At 43.5% G+C, this 24,894-nt stretch overlaps 1 protein-coding gene across 1 annotated transcript in view; it reads left to right on the top strand.

Moving 5' to 3' along the window:
* LOC105448222 (rho GTPase-activating protein 100F) overlaps nucleotides 1-24,894 on the top strand; it is a 46,207-nt gene that overhangs the window by 15,197 nt on the left and 6,116 nt on the right. Inside the window, exons 2-9 of the mRNA XM_011686681.1 lie at nucleotides 17,792-17,905; nucleotides 18,568-18,750; nucleotides 19,483-19,641; nucleotides 20,092-20,321; nucleotides 20,720-20,981; nucleotides 23,420-23,672; nucleotides 24,101-24,361; nucleotides 24,706-24,864. Of these exons, the coding sequence (XP_011684983.1) occupies nucleotides 17,792-17,905; nucleotides 18,568-18,750; nucleotides 19,483-19,641; nucleotides 20,092-20,321; nucleotides 20,720-20,981; nucleotides 23,420-23,672; nucleotides 24,101-24,361; nucleotides 24,706-24,864 (1,621 nt within the window). The remainder of the gene's footprint in view (nucleotides 1-17,791; nucleotides 17,906-18,567; nucleotides 18,751-19,482; nucleotides 19,642-20,091; nucleotides 20,322-20,719; nucleotides 20,982-23,419; nucleotides 23,673-24,100; nucleotides 24,362-24,705; nucleotides 24,865-24,894) is intronic.

Raw genomic sequence — 24,894 nt, 5'->3', positions numbered from 1 at the left:
GATTCGCGGCGGGCGTACAATTGGGACGATTTCGAGTGCCGGTTGAGACACGGGGGAGAGAAAGACAGACAGACAGACAGATAGACACAGAGAGAGAGAGAGAGAGAGAGAGAGAGAAAGAGAGAGAGAGAGGGGCTATGGCGAATTCTATTGTTTTATTGTTGCAAAAAAAACATTGCGCGGTTGTTTCTGTTGCATGTGCGTGCGGATTACGTATGCATGAATGCAGAAATAATCATCACCGAAGCGGAAATTATTAATACGCCGGTGCATTGCGTGACCGTTAGCCTGATTATCACGATTTACTTCCATTATGCTAACTCACAACCGCATAAATAAAAAGATTATCGACTTTTGTTTGCTTACCTGATTTATTTTGTCCAATTTACCAGATTGAACGACGGCGGCGGCGGCGCGGCGGCGGCGACCACGGCCGGCGCTAATTACGATCCCTGATGAGGCCCCGCCGGCTTCCAAAACGGGACGTGCGATATAACGATAACAATTACGACATACAGATTGGCCGGAAGTTCCGGAACATGTTTGACATTTAACACAGACAGTCGCGCGAATGCCAAGTACGTGCAGCCGGGCTATCGACTTCGGGAACCGTCAATCGATCCACCGGCAACAGTCTATAACCTTTAGCCGAGGCATTTCGAGAGTTCACTTTACATTAATTATGAACCGGGTATACGTTACGTAAGGGACGTAAGATAAACACGTGTGTGTGTGTGTGTGTATGTATGTGTGTGGAGAAAATGCACAGAGATCTCGAAGACCAGTCCGAAGATGTAGTCCGAGAAATACAGAAATTACAACACTAAAAAAATTCAGATTCGCGAGCTCACTGCGATACGTAATTATGTAGAATCCGTAGTGCATTAAAAATTTCTTTATTGATTCTGAACTCTCAAATTTCTAACATAGATTAATCTGAGAAAAATCGAATTTCTGCAACATGGATTATTCACCGATTGCTGACGTGTGTGCGTTACTAGATTTTGGAGTAAAACTCACTTTGTACAGCGATTCATAATCCGCAACAGGAAATTCCGAATGTGGATCAACAAAATATACGTAGCTGTATATTTATCAAAAATACGCGTGTTTATACGCACACGTAGCACGCACAGAACAAATATAATAATACGCGTATTAATACATACCTAGATTTTAATATTGAAATACGTTATTAATACGTATCCCGTCACCCTCGGCCAGGATACGTATTAATAATACGCATTTTCATACAGTAGAAAATACTATATATATATATATATATATATATATATATATATTAATAATACATATTTTCTCATCTTCCGTGGAAAATTCATGGAGCGAGGAAGCGAAATACTTCGTCGCATATTTCAGTAGACCGGCCTGTCGACGCTGCTCGCGTAATGTTTTGCATTATTTACATAGGGAGATCGAGAGGACGATCTTTTTAAGGGAGACAGATGCGAGAAAGTGGTTGATGCAAACGACGGGACGAGGCCGCGTGGCGTTTTCCTGAGAGCGGGGAAAACCTCACGTGGAGTGCGGTCGCCGCGCGAAATCGTTATTATGCCACCATGATTTTACAAGGATACTCGCGCCCGGACCTGGTATTTTCCCACCTGTCAGCGCCAGGCTTTCCCATTTGTTATTGCGAGACCTCGCAATCGCGGGTGATACCGTTCGGAAAAGATCGGACGTCATTTACTGGGGACCCGAATCGCGGACACGTCAAATTCGTTTCCTCTTTCTTCCCGCCGTTACATCGCACTTGTACAGACGTACCGAAGTGGGATATATTTCGATTAGATTTATTTGGGACACTTGTATACAGTTACCATGATCAGAAACCTATCGTATATATTTATACGGAGGAAAAAAAGATGTTGTATTAATAGCATTAGCCAACAGCAATATAATTGAAAATAATCTTGTTTATTCAATATCAGTATTAATAAAACAATGTTCTTGTTATATTAATGTATTAATAAAACGCTCTTGTTTTATTAATACTGATAAAATATTATTTGTTTCATTAATACTGATATTGAATGTGTGGACATTACTATTTTCAATTATACAGCTATTGAATGCTGTTAATACAACATCATTTTTTCTCCGTGTAACTTAAAAGTACAATTTGCGTCTGATGCTTTAATATTATTACGATAATAATAATCGAACGAGGAATGCGATAAAATAATAAAGTTTAATAAAATAAGTTTCTCATTCATCGGGAGAAGAATTTATATGCATTTTCTTGCAATGAAAAATAAGATCGGTATAAAATTGATCGAAAAATTTAGATTTTCTAATCCAGATTAGAAACTTTTCCCTAAAACTAGTTTAAAAGTTTCCCGATTCGAGTAAACGGTACCAGCTTCGTAGAATTTCAAATGCTTTTCGAAAATCTGCTTTCCGGCGGAAACTGCGTCTATACGCGGTTCTTCGATCACAAGGTGCGGTAGCGCAGAGAAGAAAAAGTTGATCGACAAGGAACGTCGATACCGAATGCATAATTTATAAAACGCAAAGGAGAAGGGTATACGCGTCTTGAATTTCCGTTGCTCCGATTGCACAATCTTGATCGACATTTCGCTTCTCTCCATATTGCATCTCGGAATATTTGTTCTTTGCGGTCCGAATGGATTGATTTGAAAAATACGCGGAAACGCGAAACACCATGGGGCTGTAGGCCGCGAAACGGAGTTTTGGCCGCGTTAATTTAGCACCGTTTATTTAAAACGGTTGTTCAAACAATAGTTTTTAAATATATGATTGCATTAGTCGGTTGAATAATAATTAGTCATTACGCACGGCGCAATCGTACGAGCGTTGTTCAAACAGTTTAATGAAGTTACATATCCAAATAATTATTCAACTATACGATAGTATTTTCGAATGATGCAAATTGGAATTGAGATAAAACACATATTCGTTGAACTCTCGATTTTATTTTAAAAACGCGAACACTTTTCAATCTCACTGCTGACCCGTTAAGACCGTATTCTAGTGTGACCAGTTTTCAAAGTGATTTTTTGGAATTATAAAAATGATTAAATCCACAGAGCTAAGTTTTGTATATTCATATTTATTCATATTTGACGTAACTCCTCAATTTTTTGTAAAATTTTTTTATTGTAAATTTTACAAGGCACAGTTGGATGCACAGGTCATGTCGCGAAATAATTTTCCTATCGGGCGTGATATTATTATTGCCGCTGTTTTCGTCATTTGAAATAAACGAATTTTTTATTTCTTACGAATGTGATTATCGTTCGATCATCTAATAAATAATGTGAAGAAAAAATTGACAAAATAATTGCTTGAAAGAATACTCTGACTTTTACTAAAAAATATGTTTACTTCTCGCGGTTCGGAAAAAGTAATTTTCAAGAGATTAAAAAGTTGGAGGATCAAACAATAACCTATGTATATACTGTATGTGTGCCAAGCTGCAAGTCAATCGGCCCAGTAGTTTGTGAAAACAATACACTCCCGATTTGAAAACTGTCGTTTCGAAAAAAAGTCTAAAGTTTAAAGCGTTTAAAGTTTCTCATGCATTTACAAGGTGGTAATTTCAGTAACTTATCCTTAGCGGATTATTAGACTTGCTTCACTAAACGTCATGCCTTTTTTTACTTTTTACACTTTTTATAAATAACAAGCCCATTGGTGGCAGAAAAACTGAAAAAAATTGGATATAGCGTGTTCTCTATTAATACAAAGCTGGTTTTTTATAGCTCGGTCAATTTGAAATTCACCTTAACATTTTATGGACACATTTTCAAGATCCCAAACTTGTAAGACATGCAAAGAAAATCGATTGTTTTTACCAACCACACTAGAATACTGTCTTAAAAGCGTATTGATCTTAACACAACGTTTTAAAATACACCGCCCAATTTTTATCCTCGAATATTGGATTTTTTATTTATAGTATTCAAATGCGACGTGCCCTTTCATCGCGGAAAATAAACTTGACAGTCTATGAATTACGTTAACACACGTTGATACTCTCCTCTCGATATCGTCACGCGGGATGCGCAGCAGGGCGGGAGAGAGAGAGAGAGAGCGTATCCCGAATAAAAATATGCGTGTTATATGAATTTTAATATTTTCATTTTTTATTTAAATTACCTGCCTTTACAATGGAAACATTGCTTTGATCGACGCGCGCTTCTATGGCGTCTAGCCCATCGAATAAATCTCTTTGCTGCTCGAAGTAGAATAAATCGATCCGTATAGAAGGCCGATATGCCGTGTACGTTACACTTTTGTCGGTCCGACAGTTTCATTTACAAATGGGAGTAATCTGTCGTTCTTAAGGAACGTCGTAAAATCATCGGCACGTAAAATTTGTCGAATATTTAATATGTCGTCTCTTTTTCACCAAAGTAGACGAATGTTTTTGTAAAACTAGGAAATCGCGAACAAAAGATGCAATTCTCTTTTTTTCTATCTTTTTAGAAAATGCTGTCAAGTTTAGAGTTAGTAGTGGTGCGAGTCGTGCAAAAGCATTTTTAACTACGGTCCATCGCGCTGTCTTCTCGACACCGAGGAAGAATCTTCGTCGGACTTGCCCCGGCCGCTCTATAAATATGAGAAAAGACGTACTACTCAAATTTGAATATTTCCCTTTTATTGGATCCCTTTATAACGGAAAGCTTTCGCCGGCGCCCTTTGAATTTCAATTTCTTCGGCCGTGTCTCTGGCCGCGCCTCTCGAAGTATTATAGAATAAAACGATCTGTAACGAGCGTCGGACTAGGATAGGATGGATACTCGCATATTTGCCTTTCAATACGATTATACGTGTACTTTGCGCTTCGAGTGGCCCGGGCGCGCCCAATATAAGCCGCGCGCGTTTCTCTCCTCGCTTCCACGGATAAAGCCCCGAAGAGAGCGTTATTCGATTTCTACGGGCGATGTCTTCCGAGTGACCGACTCGATTTCGCCGTTCTCCCCCTCCCCCGGACTCCTATCGTATCTCTCGACCTGCGCAAAGCTCATTCAAAGCTTCCTCTCTCTTTCTCCCAGTCTCTCTCTCTCTCTCTCTCTCTCTCTCTCTCTCTCACTCTATCTATCTTTATCTCTTTTAGCAGTATATGCCGGCATTCGTGTGCGTCCCGAGATCGTGGAAAGGCGGACGTTGCACGCTGCACGCGCCAACGCGACCGATCGATCCCTTTACATACTTTATAAACTATATACGTGGTAAAATCCAAACAAGCGACATCGTTAGACGGATTTAGGGACCATGCTGCGGCTAACTGGGAAACTATGGTTTAATCCGCACGAGGTGAGGAAGAGAGAGAGAGAGAGTTCTCCCGTGGTCCTTCGTTCATATTTCACGGCCGGATTAGAAATTCATGAAATAGGACGGAGGCACGGTGCTATAACGTAAGATTTAGGGTATATTTCACTCCGCAGTTTTTGTTGGAATACAAGATGGCAAATTAGTTTCGTAACCGACGTTAATCTCGAGCCTCTCGAAATTTATCTTACAAGATACTCCACCCCGGCTAGACTTGCAGATTCTTATTTAGAGCTCGTGGATGCGTTCATATACGCTCGTATATCAGTAGCGCGCACGCTCACTTCGTAAATTTTATTTCGAATATGAATGTGGGAGAAAAATAAGGAGAGAGGAGGGAAAGCTCTTCTACATGGGATGGCAGTTGGAATGGGAACGATGTTCCCCCGAGGATATTTACAACGAGGATATTTACTAACGACGTCCTCGAGGATCGCAATCGGGGTAAACAGCGGAATCGATGAGTCGCGGTTTTCCGCTCCTCGAGAATCCCAAGACGAAAGTTCTCGTTTGCGGTAGCGATCCGTCGCGGAAATAATCATGTATCGCGTGTCGCGAAAGAAAAGAATCTCGTTATATCGAGAGAGAGAGAGAGAGAGAGAGAGAGAGAGAGAGAGAGGGAGGGAGGGAGACAGGGCGAGAGTGGGAGACGAAGAGGGAGAAAGAGAGAAAAGAGCAAGTTTTTTTCCTCTTTAATTATGGCCCCTGTCGCATTCGGTAAAGTTGTGTCGTCGAGACGGGCGACGATTCGCAAACTCGACCGGGCGCGTTATTAAATTATGAAACATCGTATCGCGAGAGTCGTATCGCACGCGCGCGGGATCGGGAGGTTACCGGCAATTTACTTTGCTAATTGCAAAAGTTCGAGCGGCCAGGTGCCCGTCCCAACCCTGCTCTCCTCGGAGTCGTCGATCCTGAGCGTCGTCCACTCTCCGCGCGCCCGCATACCACCGCAACCGGCTTCATACCGGGGCATAACTCGCGTACAACGCCGTTCATTAATAGCATCCCTAATGGCGCGGCGCAATTAGCATCGCCTAACAACTCTCTCCCTCTTTCTATCTCTAAATTCTTCTCTATATGTCGTCAGTCTCTGTTTGCGCGCGTGTGCGCGGTTGGAATGGGAGCTAAACAACTGAAAGTCTCTATTAAGTCCAAAAGACGTCTGGGAAGGAGAAACTAGGATGCGCTTTAAAGCCATTTTGGATGGCTTACAGCACACGAGAGATCACACGACGGAATTCTGTCCATGAATTTAAATACAGAAAAGGCGTACTTGAAAGCAAATTCTGTATAAGAATATATATATGTATCGGATTTATAAATAGGATTCCTTGAAAAATTCTGTCGCTGATGATAGATCGTATCGAAAGAGGCTTCTGATAAGTTTATTTTATTTTTTTAGATATCTGTAGTTATCAATTAATTCTACATATGATAGATTTTCCTAGACTCCAGTAATAGCTTTATAAAATATAAGATAATATATATTTCTTTTCATTATATAGTCGCGGTATATAAAAACGGTATACTAATTTTGGTTAAAGTTACGCTAATCCGATAAAATAGAAAAAACTTCTGATTAATTTTTCAGTAAACTGGGTCATTTGTGCCTCGTGTTTTATTCGCAGCGGTTGATTATTTTTTCATACTTTTTTTCGCTCAAACATACAAAAATATGCATTTATATGCACGTATGAATAATAGAAAGATATTACGGCGGTAAGAAGGGATAATGTTGCCATTAATAAACAGTACTATACCAGCGTGCATCGACCCAATGGAAAGCACGGGCAGGCGTATGAGAAAGTGCTGTAGCGTGCATATAGACTATATAGAGCATCGCTGCAAACGTCCGTAGAAGATATTCAAAAATTCGTGCCATATATTTCTAACATTTCATTTTTAAGTATATTTTATTTTATATGAACGTCGAATTGGAAAATGTAAGTATAGTCAATTTTGTATATATAGTCAATTTAAAAAAAAAGGTAAATTAATATAAGAGAACAAGAGAGGTTACAGTCATATTGATTAATATGAATCTTAATTTGCCAAATCTCATATTTATTAGCAATAATATGTATTTCAATATATTAAAAAAAAATACTTAAAAATTGATGGAACAACCTTTCTCACGCCTTTTCCGTTTCTTTTTACACGTTGCATGACACGAATCTGAACCGTTCTTTATACACATGTACGGGCGCTATATATTGCTACTATTACTGATACGGTGTGCATTAGCACGTGTTTAACATTCCAACAGGGCATATAAATAAGAAGTTTCACATCGCACGTGGCGCGAAAGTCGCACACTAGTTACACCCGAATGCGTAAAATTCTCCACACATCGCTACGCACATCGTTACATTTTGCACATGGGGCCGCGAGAAAGAGAGAGAAAGGGGGGGAGAGAGAGAGAGAGAGACAGATGCACACACGCGCCTGCAGATAGAATAACGTAAGAAGAAGCGCGGGAGAATATTTGCAGGTTGCGGGTGCGGTATGTAACTCTCTGCGAGAAGCTCACTCTCTGGGAACTTGCATACGTGCGGCAACGGTGAAACGTATCTCCCCCGTATACATGTGTGTGTGTGTGTGTGTGCAAGTCGAATATTACGACATGTATGATGTCGTGCGGTTGCGTCGGAGCGCAATATTCGTACCACCACGCACGCACACCCGCACACGTGCGCACCAACATCGCCGATGCCGTGTGCACATATGGGACACGGCAAATATAACCACGGCGGAAATTAGTTTGACGGAGCGGCTTCTGAAGGCTCTCCCTCCCCAAAAAAATAGCCGCCCCATTATGGAAATCGATTTTCCGCGACCACGATTTTATGTAAATTCCGCAAACGCGGCGCGGCCCACATTAATTCTTTTTCCAATGAAACGATTGATTATTTGAGATATCAGTCCGTAAATATGCGATACTTTCTCGTTATCTATATGACAAAAATCTCGAAAATGATGTTAACGTGCGGCTGAAATGAACGCGTTCTTTCTCTCTCTCTCTCTCTCTCTCTCTCTCTCTCTCTCTTTCGCTGAAAAAATGAAGGATATTCTCGAGAATATGTGAACGTTCTTCGGAAGAACTATATTTGGCACAGAATTCTCGTAATATCCATTTGATATTTACGCTCGACAAATAATTGGTAGTTAACTATTACCCGCAAATGGCGCAACTCGCTGGATTTGCATACTTATCGATTTTCAGCATCGATGCCATTCACGGGAAACACGTTAACGTACTTTCATTTTGCCGCCTAATGACCTATATCATACCTGCACCCCCGCCGCACGGGTGTCACGTTGTTTTATTGGAGTCCGCATAAAACAATGCGCGTTTCTATTTCCATTTAAATTCCCTTTCGGCCGCTATAAAGCCATCGCGACGCAATAACGCGCTCATAACGAAGGCGAGATGCATAAAAACCGGTCGATCGCTCGTCAGTTTTAATGCGACTAGCCGCGACGGCCGTCACGTCGATTTCCGTCCGCCGTCGTATTCGTGTCGCGGATTTACCAGCCCATTTAGTTAAATCGTGGAAAACAAATCGTTTGCGGGCAAACTAATTGCTCTACCGCTTACGAGGAAGATGCACGATTGCATGCACTTTATGAAAAGATTATTGTAATTATAAATAAAAATTTCAGGACTGTAATTATTTTTCGTCGAATACTATTCTATTCGTGACTCAATGTATCAAGTACATATATTATCACATACTGGTACTTTTGTTTGTAAAGTTCATCACTTGAAATTCGTTCACAAAAAAAATCGATTGTAACGAAAATCGGTTAATTTTAATTTCTGCTTTAATACTAGTTTGATAAATTCAACGTAAAATAAATAAAATAAGCAATAGCTATTTTTACTGCAGCATTTACTGTGATACTCCGAGAGGCAAGAAATAAACGGAGCATGCAAAATGCACCCTCGCGAGGGGAGATAAAGTCTCTTTATTGCACCGATCCATCGTGTACTTTTTGTCGATCGGTTCTATCGGCGTCTTTCGGAACTCCTTCGCGATCTTTGAAACCGGTATACGTACTGCAATTTACATTTGTTACGGTCCCGCACAAGCTGCGCGCACCACGAGCACGTTGTTGCAATTTATGGCGGCGCCGACGCTTTTTGCCTCCCCCCTTGAATCACGCGAGCACTCCGCCCCGCTGAAACGTTCGCCACCTGACACATTTAAGTCACGTACCCCCGATGCGCTACACGGAAGCTACAGCCCGGTGGTAAGCTCGATTGCAATCCGGCCCCGGGTTAACTTAATCGTGATTGAAGTCTTGGTTATCGTGCAGTCAAGCCGGACGGCTGGATAAGTCAATAGGACCGTTTGCGGGGGCCAATTGTAACCAGGAACAATTGTAACACCGGCGATAATTGGAACCCTTAGTGGTTGTATACGTCGACAGGCGCGGCAGTATAGTTGAATAATCGCGTAACAAATATCACGCCTCTTACAAGATGTGAGGATTGAAATATAAGCGGTATCCCAAACTTCCCTGAAATTGTTGCGATTAATCTTGGACGTCTCTAATCGCTAATTGGAAAAGTGGATTATAAATGACAAGGGTTTCAGTAATAAAGATCAGCGTCCATAAAATATTACTTATATACCAGATCTTTTATCAATGTTAGTTTATCGCGTCGTTAATTAATTATTCATTTAAAGGTACAGTCATGCGTGTATGCGCAATTTGCTTGGAAGACATCTTTATCAAATTATAGTAACAGAAAATCCTCCGCTTTCTGGTATTCCATACGTTCCGTCATTCTCGACGGAAATCGACCGCCAGCTGATTACGATTTACAACCGATAAGCATCGCAGTTCTACAGCACGAGACGGGACTCGTAAAATTATTGATCCCGTTGTCGTCCCGTTCGGCCTGCGTCGGCGAGGCAACAAAGATGAGACGCGACTTGGCGAGGACCGTCAGCCGCGTCGCGGCTCGCGAACGAAGGATGCGCGCACACACACACACATCTTTCGTGGGCGCGCTCGCGGCGGAGACACATAAAACCTTACACCAACTCACATCGATTTGGTCGGAAAGGGGCACACGCGCGTAAAGCCGCGGGGGTAGCCGCGGGTGTGTGTATGTGTGTGCGGTCAAGCCGCGTTGGCGACGCGCGAGCGCACACGCGAATTCACTTCCAAACCCGCTCATTTCGGGACCGCGAAACGCAGGCGCATTGAACGGTTATCGTATCGCGAGATTCGAAGGGGAGGGGGAGGAGACGGCGGGTCCTTCACCTACCCTCCCACGCCGTTCGTCGCTCCCTCCCGCGCGGGTCCTCTCTTTCCCATTCCGATGTTCTCTCGTTCACCCGTCACGTCTCTCTTTCTCGCTCGTTTTCCACATTTCGTTCCTCGTCCCTTTTCTCCCCTTTCGCCATCAAATCCCTCATTCCCCCTCTCCCTCCGTCTCCCCCTCCCCCCGTCGAGACCGCTGATACCCTGATACCGAACGTGCGTACGCCTGCGTACACGTCGTTACTACTTACTACTACGCTTTACTACTGACACTCGCGTACTACTACGAGCAGTGGCGTATCGACGACCTTTCGCCCCGACGACCTTCGTCCCGCGAGTAACCGCGAGATTTCTTCAGGGGAAATTTTCGGGAGGGCGGAGGAGAGAGAGAGAGAGAGAGAGAGAGAGAAGACGCGCACTCCGCGACGACGCGATTTATGCACGCTATTTCCTCCCGGCTTCCTCGCGAAGTTACCACTGCAGTAGCGCACCGAATCTCGATAGCGAGTTGTTACGTATCTATTTTATTTATTAGCTTCCCCAATCTCTCTATTCCCTTCAGGTGGAATTCTATCTAACTGCCGGATCCTCCTCTTTCAAATTGTGAATGACGGATAAACAACACATTTTTTAGTTCATAATTGTGCGATTTTTTCTTTTGCTCGATATGTATGTAATAAAATTTAATAATAATAATATTATAATTTGATATAATAATAGTTTGCGGTTGTAATAATTTAGTTTCCCATTAAAATTTAAAAACGTAGCATAAAATTTTGACATATTCTCGCGGGCATAAAGTGCATTTATCAAATTTGTAATTAAAAAGTTTTGCTTGAAACACCAAATTTATCTCTGCGAAAGTAGGACGCACGGTTATCAAATTATAGCAAGAATATAGCGGTACGAAATTCAATACATATTACGAGGGGTTAAAAGCAGAAATCATGAGTACCTTCGTATCGTGGTCTTATTGCGATTTTCTATTTCTGAGAGAATCTAGGTTGACTAACGAAAACTCATAGTTCAAAATATTCGTGGCAAATTGAAACGGAGACCAGGGTAAATCGGCCACTACGGGTTCGATTCCATTGGGATATATTTCTGGACTGTGAGCCAGACTTTGTCCTCGTTCCTCATTCTTAACCCCCCCTTAAGTAAAACTTTATTTTCTACTTGGTTGCGGGAGTAATTTTTCCGAGCTTTCTGCACGTGCGAAACGGAGGTAATTCATTTAAGGGACACAGAGATTAATGAAGCGTGTAAATTCGATAATGAGATCTTAATCGAGTTATAGAAAATTTCATTTCTTGAACTCAACAGTAGATGTGAGATAATTTCCACATTATATATATATATATATATATATATATATATATAGTATATATAATGATAAAAATATATCGAGAAATTTATTTGAGAATTGCAAGAAAGTTTGCAATTTTCAAAATAGATTCCTCGATTACGGTACGTTTAAGATACGCGCATATATCGTTTAAAGGCACATTGATATACTTTTCGCATACGGTTCACGTGTATTTCGATTTGTATCGGAAGTAGGGATCTCCGACATGGCACTACGATGTACGCCGTGTGCACAAAACTCACGTCCGAACTTTCTATCCCGTAGTGGTAACGTGAGACACGAAAGCGGAGCACGAATTTAGTACCCGTTGTCAAAAGTTGCACAATATCCATGCTGCCACTTTGCCAACGAGTAACTCGACAATACGAGAGTTTGGCGCGCACGTTCGGGGTCGCGCGTAGGTCGGGAAACATTAAATTCAAGCGACCCTTCCGCGGAGCAGATTACCGCTGACTTGCGTCCCCCGTGCAGAGGGGAGGGGGGGACGACGTAAATTTGCGGGAATGCTCGGTAGGCCGCGTTTACATCGGTGTACAATTATATCTGGCGGGATATTAAGAGGCGACGTAATAGGCCGATGAATGATGACCATTTGGCCATTATTCATCGTCCTACCTCTCCGCTATCACGAAACCGTGAACTACAGAATGGAAAGACGTGATTTAATTTTCCGCTACGGAGATAAGATCAGTTACTACAATATACGATACGAATAAATAACGCTACTATTACGTGGTGGTTCAGATCAAAAGTTAAGTTCGAATTTAAATGTTAAACGTGATATTTTTGAACGGGAATCCTAATAAAATTAAGCGCTGTAATAAATATCCATGGTCTCTGCGACAATCGTGGAAATTCTTGCCAATAAAAATTACCATTGTAGACAAAATCACATAATTCTCTACAATAAATACATATATATCATAACAGATAATAATAATATAATTGAGAAAATGCCGCCGTTTGTATAGATAAAGTTTTTAATTTCTTTCCGCAAAAGTTTAAGTAGTAACGGATGGCCATGCGACGGCGCGTGTAAGTAGGGAATTCAATTATGAAGAAACCGTATGAAGAAATCAATTTTTCCTCGCATTAAGGGATCCGGCACATCGTTAAGAGAGTTTCCGTCCGCTTTATAATGTAGGCGAGTGTACTACGAGAGAAAAAGGGAAGAGGAGAGAGGGAGGGAGGGAAGGGAGGGAGGGAGGGAGGGAGGGAGGGATAGAGAGAGAGAGAGAGAGAGAGAGAGAGAGAGAGAGGGTGAGTGCACTGAGGGTGGAAAAAGCGTTGCGGATTAAATTGGTGGCGGAAAGTGTGCGTGGAGCGCGCGGCATTAATATACGCCGTGCATACGCCATTACAACATTCCCCGATGTCCACGCGTTACAACGCGTTACTACTGTTACTACCACTGCTATATTGTCACCGCCGTCCATTACGCTCGCGCCGTACTCCTCGCGCGCCGCTTGGTGGGGAAGAATCCGGTCGTCCGCCCGTTCCCCTACCTCGTAAATCATCGCGATGGGCATCCACGTAGGTCACTGGATACGTCGGCGAAATAGCGACGGGGTGGGTGGGCGCGGGTGGCCCGACAAGGGCGGCGGGGCAGGCGGTGGAGAAGAGCAGCCGTTCGGTCCTACGTGAGATTCGGTGATTTTCGAAGCGGATGTCGGGAGATCGCCGCGACCCAGATTATCGTAACCGTTAATAGATCCTCCGGAAATCGACGAATTATATTGGCGGCGATGGAGATCAATTTATTTCATCTTATTTATAATGTCTTTATACCTACTCTCATCTGTGAATTTTATCGCTACCAACTATTGCGTTGTCCGCGAAGTTTCAGCGAGATCAATTTTCAACCTGCGCAACCTTTGATGTTTGCGACATGGAATTATTTTGCTGAAAGTGACATCGCTATTACATTGACTTTTCGCTCTTTCAAAAGATGAGATAACATAAAGCAATTAATATCAAGGGAAGCTCTATGTAAAAAAAAATTTTTTTTTTGCGAGATACCTCTCGTATTTGTCATTTTTCCATGTTTCGTCGAGCTGCTTTCCGTATTCGTTTTGACACTTCGTTTATTTTTTCGCGAGAAAAACAGCGTAAGTTTGCCGTTCAATGAAAATATTATTGTACATTCAATACCGGCGATCTCCTCTCGCTCAATGTCGCTTCACGTTTCTACGAAGAGGTGGCCCTCCGGCTAGAAAACGACTCGCATTATGTCAACGCGAGAGGATGATGATATAGACTACTTCGAAAAGTGCATTACCGGCGTTTCTCGCGTTTGTACCCCGCCCCGGGCTTATTTATCGCTCCGGGGCCTCCGAGTCGCGCTAGCTTCAAGTCGCAGCTGCTGTCTGTAATGGAGTTGCGTACCGTCGTCATATGTGGAGCAAGAAGTTGGGTGCGCGATGGGGAAGTAGTAGCCGACTCGAGAACAGACGTGATGGAGGGGTGAAGAACCTCGAGAAAAAGTAAATACTCTGTATATCGAGCGTACGGAAGCTGCACGGAGGTAGAGCGCAAAAACCAGCAAATGTACGTTAGGAGAAAGAGAAAGACACAGACAGAGAGAGAGAGAAAGAGAGAGAAGGAGAGAAGGAGAGAAGGAAGGGGGCAGGAGGGAAAGAGTATCACTCGGGAAACACGCGAGATGACATGTGAAATGATACGAGAATATGTGATGTGCAAACTGATATCGTGCGGAGAAAATGGGTAAGGAAAGATGCAGCGATAAAACAAGGGGGTGAGAGAGACCGGCGGTGAGATACACGCGGAAATAACCTGGGACATTATCGTGGTAGAAGAAACCGCGCGCGGATGACCGGGACGACACTTTGATGCATGGTGGGTGAACGCGAATGCGAGTACGGATCAGAAAGAAATCCACTCTCACGGGTCGCAAAAATCCGTCGTACCGAAAAAAAAAGTGCGAACGCAAGGTTGCCGCTGTCGTGCGAGGTGAGAGAGGTCGGAGGAGGAGAATCCGGCGCGACCGCTGACATCCGTAAGTGGAGTGGCAGCGAGCGCAATAAGAAGTAAGCGAAATGGGGAGAATCCAATTGAGGGGAGCCGCGACCGCGCGGGGGCGAGTACGGAGCGCGAGTTCTCGGGGAGAGGGAAGTGCGAGGGCGCATCTCGCGAGGGAGAAAAAAAAGGAAAAAAATTGGAAGACATGCGCGAGGCGAGAGAAGCATGAAAAGCGCCACTTAAGGGACACAGAGGCAGCGGCGATTTGCGCGCACAGTCAAGAAAAATGCGAGGAACGCGAATATAAATAATAGGAAAGAAGGAGGGAAGAAGAGAGAGAGAGAGAGAGAGAGAGAAGGCTTAAAGCACGGAAGAACTACAGCGAGCGGTTGACGTGCCGGTCGCTCCAAAGAGCGCCCCGAAAGGAAAATGGGACGAGATAAGTTGGCAAGGGGTGATCGTGCGTAATTCAGTCTGAGCAAAAAGGCGTGAACGAGATTGCCGAAACACTACGGAGATATTTGGGGCGGCGCAGGGAAGGGGGGAGAAACCGCGAATAACGAAGAGTCAGGAAACGTCACGGGAGTGGACGATGAGAGAAAAGAGGCGAACATAGAGGGGGGGAGGAGGGTGGCCAGAAGGACAACGCAGACAGGAAGGACCAAGATAATGAGAGAAGAGGATGACGTGGAAAGAAGCGGCGGACGCGACAGAGAGAAATCGAGTGGGCACGCAGGGGTGAGGAGTTAAGAGGGGGGGGGGGCGGCGGAGGAGCGCCACGTTTGAGGTATGCTGTGAGGTAGTAGAAGTGCTCGAGCGCGTAGGGCGGAGGAGGGTGAAGAGGAGCCGACCGAGTGAGAGGAGTGCGGAGATGGGGTTGGAAAGAGAGCGGTGGCAAGGGGGAGGGCATGTTGAGGGAGGGTATGAGGTGACGTCACGCGGGTCGATACTACTCACACATACTACTCCTCCGCGTGCGGCAACACGGTAACCCGTCGGTGATGGCGCACGCGCGCCTTTTACCCCTTACTCGTACCGCCGATACTCGTACTCGCTCCTGAGCGCCGCTTCCCGCCATATTAGCCACCATGGGGTAGGCGAGGATGTGCGACAGGGGTGGCTCGGGGTGTTTCTTCTTCCGCAAGGTAATTTTACGCGCTTTCTCTCTCTCACACACAATTCACTTCCTCATTCTCCGTTTGTCTATTTATCATTCTCTCACTCTGTCGCACTCATTTCCTCATCGGACACCTACCTAACCGTCCTACGCGCGCCCTTTCGCACCGTTCGCCGGTCACGTGAAACCGAGAAGGGACTGGCAATCTGCGCTCGAGAGAGAGACGGGTCATAAAGGGAGGAAGACCGGCCGGCGTCTTCGGGGTGTACGGGTGCTGGCTGAGGAGGACTCGCGCACGTATGGGACCGCCGCGACGGGGTAGCGCGACACGCGCGGCGGCGTTCGCCGGGCAGACGGGTGAGACCGAGAGACGTAAAGAGAAGACGGACGGAACACGGGGGTGGTGGGCTACCGGCAGGAAGGGCGGCAAGGAGCTCCAGGAGCCGCCACCGCCGCCGTCGTCGGCGAGCGAAAGGGGCTGCAAATCGGCCGCGGCAGCGTGGATGTCCCTGCTGTCGGTCTGCGACCGGATGTGCGGCACCGCCGCGTGGCTCGTTCCGGTCACATGCCTCCGCGGGGTGCGTTTTTCCCACGGTTCACCTTTTGTGCTAGTTCTTCCATCGACTGTTAAGTATGCTGACAGGTGGAATGGCTTGCTCGAGGCACGCGCGCGCATGCGCGCGCGCGATTGGTTTGAGGTTCTACTGTCCCGCAAAAATCTTAATCCCTCATATGAGCGAATATAATCCTTCGTATCTCCTGGTATCGCAGTTAATGAGTGGGCGCAAAGATTTATGGTGATGTTCGTGACGTTAGCGTGACAGGTGGATGAGCTCGAAGCGCGCGTGGCTCGATAAGAGTGCGTTTTTCTCGATGGTCTCAGTGAGGTGCAAATCCGACTGAAATCACGATCGACAAGCGCGGGGATTTACGGCTGGTGCTTGTGCATTGTCGAAGTGACAGATTGATGAGTTTCCGCGAGACGCCGCGTGCTTCGTTAAGAGAAGCCTCCTCCTGCCCCCGAAAGGATCTTGACGAGGCTTTACATTTACACGTCGCATTTGTCTCGAATAAAAAATGTATATATTCTAGATGATCTTCTCTGGTTGATCTCATATTCGGTAACTTTATTGCGACTCACACAATCATGTTCATTGAGATTAACGTGAGACATTTAAGAAGTAACACCAGAAATTTAAGTGTACACGATTTTTATCATTTGCTTTTTATTGATGAAAATCTCATCAATCATATTAATAATTTGAATTTTTCATTCTCAAAAATTTCTTCTTAATACGGAGATATAAAATAACATACTTAAATAATTGATATCGCTACTTATATTAGTACAAATCCATTAATCATCATAATCACACGATTTTCGAAATCACTGCGATCCTATATGACGTAAGATGTGGAGAAGCCAAGTTACGTAATTGCCAATGGAATATGCGACATGTGTAGCTGACCCGTGACGTATGTAGTTTGGTTGCTGCGGTTATCATTGATCTAGACCCTAACTAATCCGCTTTCGATGAAAGGATATCACTTGAACGTTCAAACTTTCTCGGTATTGCACATCATTGCTCAACCCAATCGCGGTCACATTTCGACGGCGCGGAACTTATACGATCGTCACTTTACATTTCGTTCCGTCGTTCCGTAATAATCAAACGCTAACCACTAATTTAGGTTCAATCAAATGGCGAAAGTAACCGGTTATTGTTTTGCAGGAGGGCCGGGGGGAAGTGACAGACATAAGCGCAAGTCCTGGGAGGCAGGCACCTGCCAACCAGTTGCGCCCCAAGGAACCACCCCCCATGGTCATTCAAGGAGACTTCAGGAAGGTAGTGGCGACACTTCATTAACTCGTTGCCGACACAATGGACGAATTTAGTGCTCGTTGTTGTCGGCAAACTTCAATTGCCGGACAGCACGACGACAGGATTCCGACACCCGGGACCCTATTGTGTCGTTCGTGAAGCTGTCTCGACGACCGGCAGAAATGTATTGGCGTCGGCTTTAGTTGCCATGCATTGTTCACGTAATCTGATCGCTATTATATTAAACAATTGCCAAATTTAAATTAAACCCGTTCCGTTTCTCGATCTTCGCGTGAACAAGCAAAATGAATATAAAATATAATAGCGACGTTTTACCAGTCCATTATCAATGCAGAGAATTAGCCAGAAATTAATTTTTATGCGTGTACGTTTATTTTTTGAAAGTTAAAAGATCTTATCACAAGATGTATTATAATTAATAAAATCGTATATACATATTTTAATTTAAATTACCTTTCTCTATTCATTACTTATATCGATCAATACATTATTTCTATATTCTATTTTTTAAATATTTGCATGATGAAAATGATTTAATATATAACAAATAACAACGAATGTGAAAAGCATTGCTTCCGTCGTCGAGACAATTTCACCGGTCCATGCAAATGATCTCGCGAAATCTCGCTACGCGTTCTCTAAAACGGAAGGATCTACCGTTGCAGGTGAGCGGGATCAGTACAGAGATCTTCAAGCAGATCGAGACTGTCGAAAACGATCATGACGCATCGACAGCGGCGGCCCTCGAAGCTGTTGAGCGGAGAGGCGAGATGGTCGTGCGTGTCATCGAGCCTCGGCAGATGGGGAGACAGGCCTCCGAGGCGGCGAAAAAATTTATTGTTATGCAGGTACGTTATCGATGGGCCGTCTGCTTCCGACAGATTGTAATTCAATTGCGTTGGGACGCGTTAATTTCTTGTCATAAATTAGCACTACGCGCAATTCTTTCATTACGGTCAACACATTAACCCCTGGTTCATTATACCATATATATATCTCTCTCTGCTTTTCCGCATAATTCAATTCACAGAATAGCATTGAAACCTTGGGATATTTTATCGTTTTTGCTCTACCACTGTTTGAAATATAGGAAAATGTACGAATATTTATTACTTTGCATTATGAGGATATATCTCGTATTATATAATCAGAGTCAGAGACTCGCTAAAATCCAATATAAAACAAGAGGTATAATTTTATATGAAACTTGACTGAAATTTAAGTTAAAAATTAGGTGGATTGTGCAATATTTTTTATTTTATTTTACTTAATTTTTTAAAAACGTAGAAACTCATAATGTGTAGCTGTTGTCGAAATTATCGGATAAATTATCTAGACATCGAGAGATAATGTTCACCGCGAATTTAACTCGCCTTGTCACAGAGTTAGGCTAGAACGGAGTGTAACAATCCGCTTGCACCGCATTTGTACCACCCGGGTGGTACAAGAGAAAATTATTTTCACGACAACGAAGCAATTTTGCGCAACGTAATTTTCACCCGGGGCGCGCGCTCGCGCGAACGCTGTGAAATATCTCGACGGCACGAATTAAGAAAGTTCGCCGGCGATCTTCGTTTCAGGATCCTAAGCACCCCATCCACTTTGTCGAGATAATCAAACGACCGGGACAGACCCTCGGCCTCTACATACGCGAGGGCAACGGTGTCGACAGGAATGACGGGGTCTTTATCTCCAGGATAGCCCTGGAGACCGCCGTGTACAACAGCGGCTGCTTGAAGGTGAGCATTCTTCGCTCTGTTCCTGCGAGCGAGTTTCGCTCGCCGTTGCCGCGACGACGACGACAACGACGACAGTGAGAAACCGACAACGATGGGGAGAACGAGGCGAGCAGTAAAATCGAGACACATCCGTGAATCGTCCCCTCGTCTTCTTTTTGCCAGGCGAGAACTTAATTGCCGCCGGTGCTCGGAACGAGCTCGGGGCAGCCATTTAGGATTGGGGAACCTATTTCGAGAGAAAGAAAGAGAGAGGGGACGCGACGGCGGGGTGCGCGAGAACGCGCCGAATTAAATTTATCCTTTTGCACCTTGACATTTTGCGGGTCTCGGGCGATCGATCGATTCCCTTCGCATTCGAAGAGGATATTTATCCTCTCGTTCGCCGCGGTATTGTTCGTTCCTCCGTCCTTTGTCGGCTATCCGGCAGTCACTATGCATTCGCACGTGCAGGTGGGTGACGAGATCCTGGCGGTGAATCTGGTCGATGTGACGCACATGAGCCTGGACGACGTCGTGATCATCATGTCGATACCGAGGCGACTCGTCCTGGCCACGAGGCACGGTCCGCATCAACCGATTTCGCACAGCCGCCAGACTGAGCACAAGGCGCCGCCCGTGGTAGTCATCAAAAGGGATCTGAACGAGGACGAGAGTGACCACGCGACAAGTAATCACGTCAGGTGATTGTCTCTCATTTCTATATGACTGATTTCTATATCTTGCTCTCTCCTTGAATTAATCAAGAGACATCTCGCAAATTGATTATTTCAAGATACCGCGTGGACGGCTATAAAAGCCGTCTGACGTCATTACAAATCTTTTTTTTTATCTTTCTTCTCTCTATTCGTACAGAAGCTTGTTAAGACTGTAAATTGATTGTTAGCGAAAAGCCGATATATTCCATGGAGGGCAATCCTCCAATTATAACAACAGTACTATATCAGTCCCGACGTTTGACCTCGACAATTTAAAGTTTTTCTATCTTTGTAATCTTTTTTTTTAATTAAATTAGGACAGTAAGCTTTATCATTAGCGGGTTTTCGAATAATGTACGAAAATCGATTTTTCATATGTATAGAGATGGCAGTAGCCGTAGACGCGGCGACGGGCGCGAAATGTTGCCGTCGCGATCGAGACTCGGTCTCACGGGTTTGGGATCGAGCCAGGATCTCGGCTCGAGCAACGGCGATCTGTACTATAATTCACGGCCAGAGGGTCACTGGTCCTATCAACCGCCGCCGCCGCCGGTTATCACGCACCAGCCGAAACCTTCGTCGACGCAACACTTTCAGCCGTACGAGCGCGGTTATCCGAAGACACTGGAGAGCCTGGCCGAAAAAGTAAGTTCCGCGTTATATTTCAAGCGCCGAAATACGAAAATCCCGACGCGGATCGAGATCAGTCAGAATGACGGAAAATATCGTCGAAAAATTAATCGTTTTTCGGGATAAAATTTTTCTGAATTAAAAATTAGAGAATAAAGGATTTTTGAATTTTAATATATTCAAGTGAATCAATAATTTAATGGACGAGTGTTAACACAAGACATGAATATTGGTCTATAAATATAAAGTAGTTAATAATATTCTGTCTTCTTATATGTTAAATATTAATTTTGATAAAATAATAATTTTCGAGTAATTGCATTTATAACATAAAAAAAACTATCATTTTATTTTAATTATCACAGAATGTGTAAATTATTATGTGTACATTATTCATGTGTACATTATTCGTCGTAATAGCGACATCAACTTTTTCGAAACACACGTCACTCATGTGATCTCGATCCGATGTAGTTCACGCATAGATGTTCTAGACGATGTGGATCGAGCACCATTTCATATCTGTCTGCACCAATTCGATACTCGTTTGCCCTTCACTGTCTCCAATGAACGCTCTATTTTACGACTTGAAATAAAGTGGTGAACTCGTGGCAATGTCTCGGGACACTTGCTGTCGCGATCTCCGTGTCATTCGGATTGTCGGAATTAAGATGAACAATTCGCGAAATAACTTTCGGATGGGAGAAAAATTTTGAAAAATATCAGAAACCGCGACGCGTCTCTCGCGACCATCAAAATGTCGCTCGTATATATAAAATGTCGATTCTTTCGTAAGTTCGTTCCGTGTGTATCGGATTTCTATTCCGATGATCCCGAAAGTAAACACGTCGTGAGAAAGTATAAACGTCGAGAAAGCGAATGTCTCGACAATTTCGACGAATGCATTTCCGAACGACGCGGAGTGTCGCCGATCTCGCTCGCGTATCGACCATCGTGCTTCAAATGACTAATCGGTTCTATGAATGAATGCTACATTGAAATTAACCAGGATTTTACAAAGGTAAAGACAACACAAACTCTATCTTGATATCTCTAGACTTGTTGTATGACTGCAATTTTCTGTATAATGCCTCTAATGGACGAGTTATATAAATATATTCTCCCTCCCTTCTCGTGTAATATACTTGGCGACACGAACGAATGCGCCAGTGCATCCGCCCACGCGCAACGCATTTTTAAATTCTCATCATCTCGTTAAACTCTCAGTTCTTTAAAAAATTCAACGTTGATTCTTTCATTCTTTCCTGAGACGTGCATTTAAAATGTAAAGCCCGAGATCGAGCTCGTAAAATGTAGAAGATTAAATATACGTTTGCCAATAGTAAAAAAGTATAGTAAAAAAAGATATGAACATAATTGCATCTTTTTCATCGTTGAATTATCAAAGAAATTACGAAATAATATAATAGCGATTTATAGATATACCTGATTATTAAATAATATTACACATAATTTTACTCATTAAAATTCAATTACTTCTTTTATTATAATCATAAAAATCGTTTGTGGCTAAACTTTGATATTAATGAAGAAAGAATTAATTTAAAAAAAAGAAGATTCTACACTCGCGATAAAATAAATTATTCGGCTATAAGAAGTGTTTATAAGAGTTAATAAACGATCGCGGGGGGCGTTTAATGGCAAACGAGTGAAATGTTTAGCCGTACTCTCGACGGTGCACCAGTGCATTCGTTTAACGAGTTCTGCCTAGAAAAAGCGTAACGCGAATTAACGGATATTTATGTGCGTTCTTAAACCGTAGAAGTCGCGTACACCTGCCGCTGTTTGCGACGTGAACCCTAATTTTATGTTTCCTTGTTGCTGGCTTGCTGTCCGTTTGTTCTTTCGATTGCGTTTTGTGCCTGTGTTCTGGATAACGTTAATCACTGTCGTGGCTAGCGTTATCGCGTTCGGTCGATTATCGATTGCCAGCGCTCTGCTCAGCATCATTCCGCAAAGCTATAAATTTTAATAATCTACCAAAAACTGCAGTTTAAAATTTTTAAGCTTATAAAATTTGTATACATGTTTAATTGTATACAGATCATGTTCCTATAAAATATCTATATTTCTTTTGAAGTTTTAAATTTTTTATGTATTAATCTATTTTTTATCAGAGCTTACGAATTATATTATAAGCATCAAATATACATTGCTAAATCAAAAGGTAATCGATGTCATCGATCGACCGTAGCAAATCTGACATTATCGTTGTAATTGCCGTTGACGTTAATTTTTACGCAAGAATCTAAATTTCGGAGCTACGAAAAATTATAATTATATTGACAATAAATTGAGATTGTTGAAAAAGAAAGAAACGGGAATGTTTGCGAGTCACGGCGATCAACAACTTTAAGAAAATCTACCTAAGGAACTATTAAGGAAACGTTTTGCGAATTATACTCAAAGAGTTCGTGCGATCATGCGATTAGGTACACCCCTTCTACACGGGGCCCATGATGCCCTCGAACGGCGCCCGACGTATGTCGGCGGGTGGCGGAATGCAATCAGTCGGCAGATTGTCGGGCCAAACCACGCAGTCGGCCCATTACGGCTACGGCCAGCACACCGGAAGCGGAAGGATCATGCCGAGGAGTGGTTCCGACCAGCACCTACCCCGAGTCGATTACACGAGCATCACGACGCCGGCGCGACATACTCTTCTTAGATCTAGTTTGAAATCAGGTTCGTAATGAGTTTACCTATCATCGAAGTATTTACTCTCTCTCTCTCTCTCTCTCTCTCTCTCTCTCTCTCTCTCTCTCTCTCTCTCTCTCCCCCTCTCTCACCATCTTCCGAGACGTGTATGTGTGCGTATGCATGGAAATTTCCTTCAATAAGAATTACCTATCTAAATCTCTAAAATTAATTCCATAAAATACTTGTAATTAATTCATTTTTTAATTCGTTATTGCAATAATAACAAATTAATAATGTAACTTATTGTTACGGAAAATCTAGGAAAAATATGAAATAGATAATATATCAAAAGAACTCGGTATAGAGAAAATTTTATAGATTAAAATAAAGTTAAAACGTGTGAAGTTGATATTTTCTAATTGCGATAATAGATGCATTTGCTGTAGCCTAACAGCATTGTGTTTCGTTATTAGGTACGTCAGCATTACGTTACAACCCGAGGTACGGTCAGACTGATGTAACGTCCGCCGCGCAGAGACAAGGACAATTCGGCACCTTGACGAGGCGGCATCGACCGTCGTTGGACTATGCCTCCGATACCGAGGCTACGTGCTCTAGTTCACCGAAATCAGCGTATTACTATTACAGGCACAATATGAGCAATCCATCTCAAAGCAGCGCCGTGTCGCATTTAGCTACCCTATCGAGGTCACAAATCGGTCAGAGTTCCTCAGGTGAGTCGAGTGAATTATCGAACTTAAATTACATTCGCGCCCGCGCGAAGTTATATAAATTTAACTGCGATTAATAATATCATTCTGCAAATCAATTTTCACGGAGATAAGCGAAATAGTACGCGCGTTTAGTTTCTTCGATTTGTAATTTCAAGAACCCTACACAGATTTCGAAAATAGAATTTGCTAGTTATAATCGTGTATTAAGTTGGAGTATTCAGAGAACTATGTGGGTAATAAATGCTATGCAAATCCAAAGGGATCACGGAGAATTATAACAGCATTAAATCCGAAACCTCCGGCGGAATACATTCCTCTTTATAAATTACAAGATTGTTCCGCAGGTTTAAGGTCGAATTCGCTACCACGAAGCGGTCGGACGTTGCCCCAGCAGCCGGGTCTCAGGTCGGGCCTCAGCACGGTCGCGTCGGGCCTGATCGATCAAGAGGACAGCGACGGCGCTCTCTCAGCGCCGGAATTGCCTTCCATCAGGCGTGACAGAGGTAAGCGCCGACCCCTCCTCCCTCCCCCCC

The sequence above is a fragment of the Wasmannia auropunctata genome, unplaced genomic scaffold (genome assembly GCF_000956235.1).
Source record: "Wasmannia auropunctata unplaced genomic scaffold, wasmannia.A_1.0 LD336088.1, whole genome shotgun sequence".
Classification (NCBI taxonomy): Eukaryota; Metazoa; Arthropoda; class Insecta; order Hymenoptera; family Formicidae; genus Wasmannia; species Wasmannia auropunctata.
Note: the sequence above shows the minus strand (reverse complement) of the source record. Positions and strands in the feature narration are given on the sequence as shown.